The sequence below is a fragment of the Tupaia chinensis genome, unplaced genomic scaffold (assembly GCF_000334495.1).
Source record: "Tupaia chinensis unplaced genomic scaffold, TupChi_1.0 Scaffold149658_1, whole genome shotgun sequence".
Taxonomy (NCBI): domain Eukaryota; kingdom Metazoa; phylum Chordata; class Mammalia; order Scandentia; family Tupaiidae; genus Tupaia; species Tupaia belangeri.
The window spans coordinates 1547624-1555677 of record NW_006209503.1 but is presented as its reverse complement, the minus strand read 5'-3'; the positions used below and the strand labels follow the sequence as shown (position 1 = coordinate 1555677).

Sequence of the window (8054 nt, the reverse complement as noted above, 5' to 3'; positions counted from 1 at the left end):
AGGGGGGATGGTCACGCCGCAATCCCTTCTCCTGCCTTCTCCTCTCGGGATCTTAGGCACGCATGCACATGTACCCGGCGTGAGTTTTAAGCCACTCGGTCCAGGATGCGAACCGCGGTCGACTACGTGGGAGTCCAGCGACATAGCCATTACACTAACTGCTGGTTCCCAACACTGCCCACTTTGAAGGAAACAGACTGTTTCGAGGTTTACATGGTTTTTGTTTCCTTGGCCCCAAGCACAATTTTTTAGTTGCTTAACGGCGTGAAAGGAAGGATATTTTCCTGGCATTTACTTATATTTAACCCACGAATTACTGGTGCCAGGCACTGTGCTTAGACAGTGGGAGACTTGGCACTTGCTCCCAGAGAGCTCCCAGCCCAGCTGGGGGGACAGACCATAGAGAAGAAAGTAATGGCTGAGGCACGCTACAGTGTGGAAGGCAGAGTGCAGGCCCGGGAGCCAGGAGCCTTGCCAGTCGCGTAACCTCGAATAAATGACTCTGTGCTTCAGCTTCCTCACCGGGAGACAGGGCGAACAGTAATTCCTATCTTACAGGGTCGTTATGAGAATTTACTGAGATAGTACATGCTGGAACTTCAAAAAGTTTGTGGAAACATGGAATTAAAGTATGAATTTATTTTGGCACACACACACACACACAAATTTTGAAATCCACACTTAGTTTTTCATAATATGCATTGTCCGTGGATCTTTTGAAGATGCCCTCATGTATTTTGCACCGATCTATATATCTTCACACTAGATCGCCCACAATAGCTCTTGGTATATAAGCGTGTAATAAAAGATAGTTAAGATAAACACAGAAATTGCACCCAGTCATAACTACATTTTTTTTGCTGAGATTTTTGCTATAGGGTATATATATGCTCACCGAAGAGAGAGAGACAGAAAGCAAGAAATCACCCCCTGGGGCAATGGCTGTGCCATAATCCCTCCTCCACCTCCTTCCGGGATTTTGGGCATGCACACACACGTGCCTAGCGTGAGTTTCAAGCCACTGGGTCCAGGACTCAAACTGTAGTTGGCTACATGGGAGTCCAACCCCTTCACCACTAGGCTACCTGCTGGTCCTGCTAACTTGTATTAAGGAGTTAACCGTAGTGGAGAGCTTCACCTTATCTTCTCTATCACGCTGCCTAAGCTCCTTTAGGATAAGGAATATCTTAAGTATTCATTCTCACAGCACCTTGAGCATAAGGATTCAATAAATACCTAAAAAAAGGATGAGATTTCTTTAGTCTCCACTAAAGAAAGGTAAGAATAAGAACATTGACTGTTAAGTTAGGAACTCAGTGACTCCCCATGATTTAATTTTTCAGTGGGGTACTAGAAACAATTTGACTTATATGACAAATTGATGTACTTAGTTATCAATAAGACTTCTATAATGAGTTCCGCTTTATGCCTCGGCTGCCAGGAAGCTGCGTATTTTCCAACCTTCCATATGTCTTTGTCCTAGTTACGTTTTAATGGTCTTATTATAAAGTTATACTAAGTGAACTGCTTCAAAGTTTACAGACTTGTCAAGCTTGCCAGGTTATTTTTTGAGCTTTCACAGCATAAAGAAAAAAACAAAAACGTAACTCGAGGTTAGATTCTTGGTTTGGTTTTCAAAACTAATCAGATGAAGGCCCGCCTAGAAGGAGTATCGTTCTGGTTCATTTTGTGGTTTTCAGTCACTGCCACACGTAGTCCTCTAAACATCTGGAAGGTGCTACTGGGTAAGTGCAATTTAAGTCAGTTAAATTTGTACCGGCAATGACTTCAGTTGTGGCCATAATGCTAATCATTCAACTAAAGGTGGCAGGAAGGAAGAACCTGCTCAAAGGACAGAGTGGAAATGAAAGATGCGAAACATGACGCAAGGATCCCAGGTGAGCGCTGAAGCCCGTCAGAAACATTTGTTTCACTGACTGTTTCACGGGCATCTGTGGTCGAGGGTGGACAAGGACAGAAAACCATGTCTGGGTAATTGAGAACAATTAAAAATGCTAGCCTCTTTGCAACTAACTTCTTCAATGCGTGTGGGGTCAAACTCACCAGATAGTCTCTGTACAGTAAGCAACCCAATGGCTTACTAAAAATATTTCCTTTAAGAGCATGCTCTTTCCTAAATGTTGTAATTATGCAAAATGTTTTCCTCCCTCTCTCTTCGAACGCCCTCCTAGTTTGCCTGCTGTCGACATCAATTGCTTCTGTAGAAGCACTCAGGAGCCTGGAATGGAGCCCCCACAGCTGTGCCTATCACAGCCAGTGGTCCAGTAGCCAGCCCTTCCTCTCCGGAGCCAGACGGTCAGAGTCTCACACGGTGCCCAGTGAAACAACACTTGGTCAATCATCTGATCAAGTCAGCGGGAAGCAGCTACCTAACGAAACCACTCTTGTGAATGGATGATTTCTAAAAACCAGCCAGTGCTTCATGTAGGTCACCTCTTTGACCTCATCTAAAATGCTAGACACTAGTGGATCTCAAGCTTGGATACACATCACTGGGGAAGCTTTACAAAATGACTAAAGCCTGAGTCTGAATGAATTGCTCAGGGTGAAGTCTGGGCATCAAAAAAGTTTTAAAGCTCCCCAGATGACTCTAAGATGCAAAGTTAAGAATCACTACTCTCAGGGACCAGCAGTTAGTGTAATGGCTATGTCGCTGGACTCCCACGTAGTCAACCGCGGTTCGCGTCCCGGACCCGGTGGCTTAAACTCACACCGAGCATGTGTGCGCGCATGCCCAAGATCCCGAGAGGAGAGGGAACCAGCAGTTAGCGTAATGGCTATGTCGCTGGACTCCCATGTAGTTGACCGCGGTTCATGTCCCGGACCCAGTGGCTTAAAACTCACGCCGGGCACGTGTGCGTGCTTGCCCAAGATCCTGAGAGGAGAATGGAGGAGAAGGGATTACGGCGTGACCATCCCCCCTGGGGGGTGATTTCTTGCTTTCTGTCTCTATGTCTCTCTCTGTCTGTCTGGCAAGTGCACGCACCCTATAGCGAAAATCTTTCAAAAAAAAAAAAAAGATCCCGAGAGGAGAATGGAGAAGAAGGGATTGAGGTGTGGCTATCCCCCTAGGGGGTGATTGGGAGTGCCGCCCCCCAAACAAAACCCCCCCCAAAAAAAAAAAAAAAAAAAAAAAAAATCACTACTTTCTAGTTTTCGACCTTGAAGGCACCTGTTAAAACATAGGCTGCTGGGTCCTACCCTGGAGTTTGAGCGGTAGGTCTGGGGTGCGTCCTGAGAAGGTGCACGTCTCATGAGGCCCAGCCGATGACAGGTGAAGGGAATCACACCACTGTGGCTATGTCGGGAGAGATGTTTTTGGCAGCAAGCAAGAAGTAACTTCTAGGGAGCCTATTCTAAGGAAAAAGCCTTCCCTACAATCTCAACTCATGCCCCTGCCCAGAAGGGTCACTTTAGCTCTGAGCCTGCGGCTCAGGGTGAACCACAAACTCTATCTCAGTCCCCAACAGGGCTCCTTTCCATCGAATGAGCCCTCTGATGTGATGCCATCACCTGTTCATCTAGAAGCTATTCAACAAATGCCCCTTGCAGCTCTCAAAGCACAGTCATCTTCCCCCATCGAAAGGCCCCCTTTCTCTCTTGATTCACATCTAATTACTTTTTAAAAGAAATCCTAAATTTTAAAACTCTGTGATGATGCGCTAAAGGCAAACAATAAAACACAGGCCCTCACAGAAACTGGCTGCTGATGTCTTAAATGGTCAGACTCCATTGACCCAGAAATATTAGAAATGTAGTTTTCAAGAAGTGATCAATGGAACGTGAAAAGATTTAGCTGGATGAATACTGTTTGGTTTGTTTGGTAAATAACCTAGCAGCACCTACATTTTCAGCAATAGGTGATCAGCCAGATGCACACCCATGCGACCACTGCCGTGCAGCGATTAAGGACGAAATCACAGAGGGACGTCTGAGCTAGACTGCACTGCCTGTGGAGTGTGGAGGGAAATGAAGGCTGCGGGCTCTCGAGACCATGGGGACCATCTCACAATGCTGGCTCTCCCCTCCCAGCCAGGTGACCTTTGGCAACTCTTCTAACTTTTCTAAGCTTTGGTTTCCTCATCGTACTATGGGGGTTAACAAGTATAGATAAGTCTGGAATGCTGAGGATTAAATGACTTAACTTAATGCATATAAGGAGCTTAGAACAGAGTTTGAAAGAGTTGTGATCGATATGAGTCAATGACTTGTTAAAAAAGAAAAAACAACAAAAAAAAAATAGGGCCAGCCTGTGGCATGGTGGTTAAGGCAGCTGGATCCCACATGGCCAACTGAGTGGTTTGAGTCCTGGATGCAGCAGCTTGAAAAGCATGCCAGGAGCGTGTGTCCATGCCCCAAATTCCTTAAGGAATGGGAAACGGCGAAGGGAATGCAGCATGACCCTCCTCCAAGGGAGGTGTTTTTCATTTTCCCTTACTCTTCAGTGAGCACACGTGGCCTTTGGCAAATTCAAAAATAAAACTATGAACTAACGAGTCCTATGTGAGCTATACAATCTATATTTATGTATGCACAAAAAGATGGAAAGATTATATAGAAAATTAATGCTTTGGACAGTAAGATTTAATTTTCGTTTTCTGTCCGTCTATATTTTCTAAGTTTTGGGTAACCAATATTTTTTGCTTGTGGTAAGAATAAGCTACAAGGGAACCAGGAGTTGTCGTAATGGCTATGTCGCTGGACTCCCATGTAGTCGACCACAGTTCGCATCCCGGACTCGGTGGCTTAAAACTCACGCCAGGTGCATGTGCGTGCATGCCCAAGATCCCGAGAAGAGAATGGAGGAGAAGGGATTGTGGCGTGACCATCCCTCCTGAGGGGTGATTTCTCGCTTTCTGTCTCCATGTCTCTTTCTGTCTGTCTGGCGAGCGCATCTTCTCACACAAATAAACACAAGTAAACATCAAGACAGGTGATAATCCAGGCTTATTGGTAGATTGCTTTATAGCTGTTCTTATGTTTCTCTTTGGAAGTGTTTTATTTATCCAGTTAGAAAGTATTTCTTTTCACACATAACATACCTCTACAGAGTCACCAACCTCTCCACCTCCAACCCCTGTCCTTCTACTGCTTGCCGGTTCACCTCGGCACTGGCCTTCTCAAGATCAGTAAAAAACACCTCAATACCTCTGATGTTAAAAGTGGCACCCATTTATCATGTAATAACAATTTCAGTGATGAGTTACCCATCCAAACAAAGTAAAAATCTAAAACACATTTTAAAACTCCCTTCTGTGGGTTTTGGACCCGTATAAAAACACTCACATAATTCCTAAATTCCAGTTTAGGCTGACAGTGTTACATAACTATATAACCTTCATGTCTAGAAATGCGAAAACCAGGTGGGTTCATTTTTTCTTCGCATTGTCCTAGAAACTTTTTTAAAAAGTCTTATTTATTTAATTTAATTCATTATTACTATTTTTTAAATTTACCAGAGAGAGACACGGGGGTGGGGGTGGGGGGAGTGAGAAAACAAGCCTCTTGGTCCGGGAGTCGAGTGCCTTAACCACCACGCCACCAGCTGGTCCCTATCTATGAACTCTTAAGCTGGGGTAATTGCTACTGAAAATAATGGCCGTCTTCACAGTACCTCAAATCCTGTGTGCAGAAATAACCGAAGATTACAATCCATTAACTCTTATATTCATGAAATAAGGAAGGTTTAACCTGTGATCTAAATACTTAGAAACTAGCCGATTTTAAGCTTTATTATAAGCACTATTGTTGTTATTATGTTAAAGCAAGCTCTTTACCTTCATGGCTGCTGGAGAAATACCCCCCTCTCATGTAGGATGACTGGCAGTTAGGCACTTCTGAAAGGGAAACACAGACGGACACACACGTCACTCGTTTCTGCAGGAGACGCAGCACACGCAATGTTCAACTCTAGTAAAACCCCGAAGCTCTTGCTGCTCTAAGGTACGCCCTTCTGGCCGAGCCTAGGGAAGAGGTAGCGCCCGCGATAAGCAAGCTGGCAAGCACTAGCATTTACCATCGGAAAGTAAGACACTCCTAATCAAATCATGGGAAGCAAAAAAGGATGCCTCACCCGTGTCATATACTCATTTAAAAAATGAGTTAACAAATCTGGCAAGAGCACTAATGGCAGAAAAAGACACTGGTTTTCTAAAGGCCAAGCTTCGCCTGCTGCCTGACTCCTGGGCTTTATTGTGTGTGTGTGGAGGGGGAGGATTATTTTAAATAGCTTCCAATGTGTCCCCCTTTCCTGTTGACGGTCACATCTAATTTTGCTCCAAGTGGTGAGGGTAGTTTTAGGACAAAGGTTGGAGGGTCTGAAGTTCTGAAGCCAGGACATGAACTGGTGAAGGTGGAGGACCAGAGATTAGCAAGTGCATTTTCGCCGTGTTGGGACTGTTGTGTGGAAACCAAACCACACAGAAGGGAGCTCTTCTTCAGGCATCTTGCTGTCAAGGTATCTATCGAGAGGAAAGACAGTGAGCTGAACTACGCCCAGGTGGGATGAACCCGCACCCTGGAACACCACTCACATCAGAGAGGTTCAGGTATGGTCGCATCTGTTGTGTCTTGCTTTAAAGGAATGGGGTGGGGTGAAAAACCCATCAGGATAGAGGGAAATGTCAATTTCAAAGGAAAAATGTTGCTGGTCACACCTGCTCCTAAGAAAAACACATCAAGGCCTTCGAGAGGAACGCCAGTGGAAATTTCTGTAGTTATCACTCCTTGGTATTTTCTGTCAGAAAGGCGTTGCCTTCCACCTACTTCCCCAGCCTTTCCATAACCAATTTTGGCTTGAATGAAGTGATCTCTATCTTATCTCAGAGAGGGCTAGGAGCCTATCTTCTATGCCATTCCATTGTCAGAAGTCACTTAAATTCACACTTTCCCCACATTCCCCATGATCTCTGAGAAAAGCACACAGCAGAAAGGCTGAAACATATAAGCTACTCTCAATATCCTTCAGTGCCAACTTAAAAAAAAAGTGAAAAAGCTTAGGTCATTTCTGAAAGGGGAAGGGGAAATAAAGAGGAAAAAATAACTTCTAAATATGCAAGCTACAAATTCCAACTCTCCTTTCCCCTGATGGTTTCATTTAACAGGCCTGGCCTACAAGATATGTAGGCAGTGGGGGACCAGCAGTTAGCGTAATGGCTATGTTGCTGGACTCTCATGTAGTCGACTGTGGTTCGAGTACCAGACCCAGTGGCTTAAAACTCACGCCGGGCGCACGTGCATGTGTTCCCAAGATCCTGAGAAGAGAATGGAGGAGAAGGGATTGCGACGTGGCCATCCCCCCAGGGGGTGATTTCTCACTTTCTGTCTCTCTGTCTGGGGAGTGCACACGCCCTATAGCAAAAACCTCTCAAAAAATAAATAAATAAATAAATAAAAATAAAAGATACGTAGACAGTGAATGATGAGGGGAGAAGGTCCATCCCCCAAAGTACTTCTTTATATGCTTAGGTTCTTAGGCAAGATTATCCCATAACCAAACAACGGGTGCCCTAAACATGCTATCCTATCCCCTCCTCCCCCCGAGAATACCAGCAGCTGAAGGACACAGGGATTTCCCCAGCAGTCAGCCTTGTAACAAACAGGGAATCCCATGAAGCAACCAACAAGATAGCCTCTTCCATGGTGTACTGAGCATCCCACAGAGCTATCAGCGACCAGGTGCTTTCTCAGAACGCCATTCATGTCAAAACGAGAAAGAATCCCGTCCTACGTGTGGACTCTCAGTTATGCGGGGAGTTTAATGGGGACGGCCACAAAACCAGAGGTGGGACTAAGGCAGCACAGAAAGAACGTCCTCTGTATCCAGTGACCCTGAGGTTGAGAGGTCCGAAAGGCACCGTCCAAGTCTGGGAGCCAGCCTGGGACTCTTAGGGGTACTCTGCACCAAGTCTGAGGGCTTCCTGCACATCTGGCCATGTGCCTGGCCTGTTTGTCTCGTATTTGGTCATACGCAAACATTCCTGCTTTGCTAACTCATAAGTTCTTAGATGACAACGCTTCACGAACGAGTTCCT

General features: G+C 45.4%; 1 protein-coding gene across 1 annotated transcript in view; it reads right to left on the bottom strand.

Annotated features, from left to right (window-relative positions):
• The window catches only part of ETV5 (ETS variant transcription factor 5), a 72961-nt gene that overhangs the window by 13068 nt on the left and 51839 nt on the right, over window positions 1-8054 (bottom strand). The window contains 1 exon segment of the mRNA XM_027769453.1: window positions 5799-5858. Within this exon segment, the coding sequence (XP_027625254.1) occupies window positions 5799-5858 (60 nt within the window).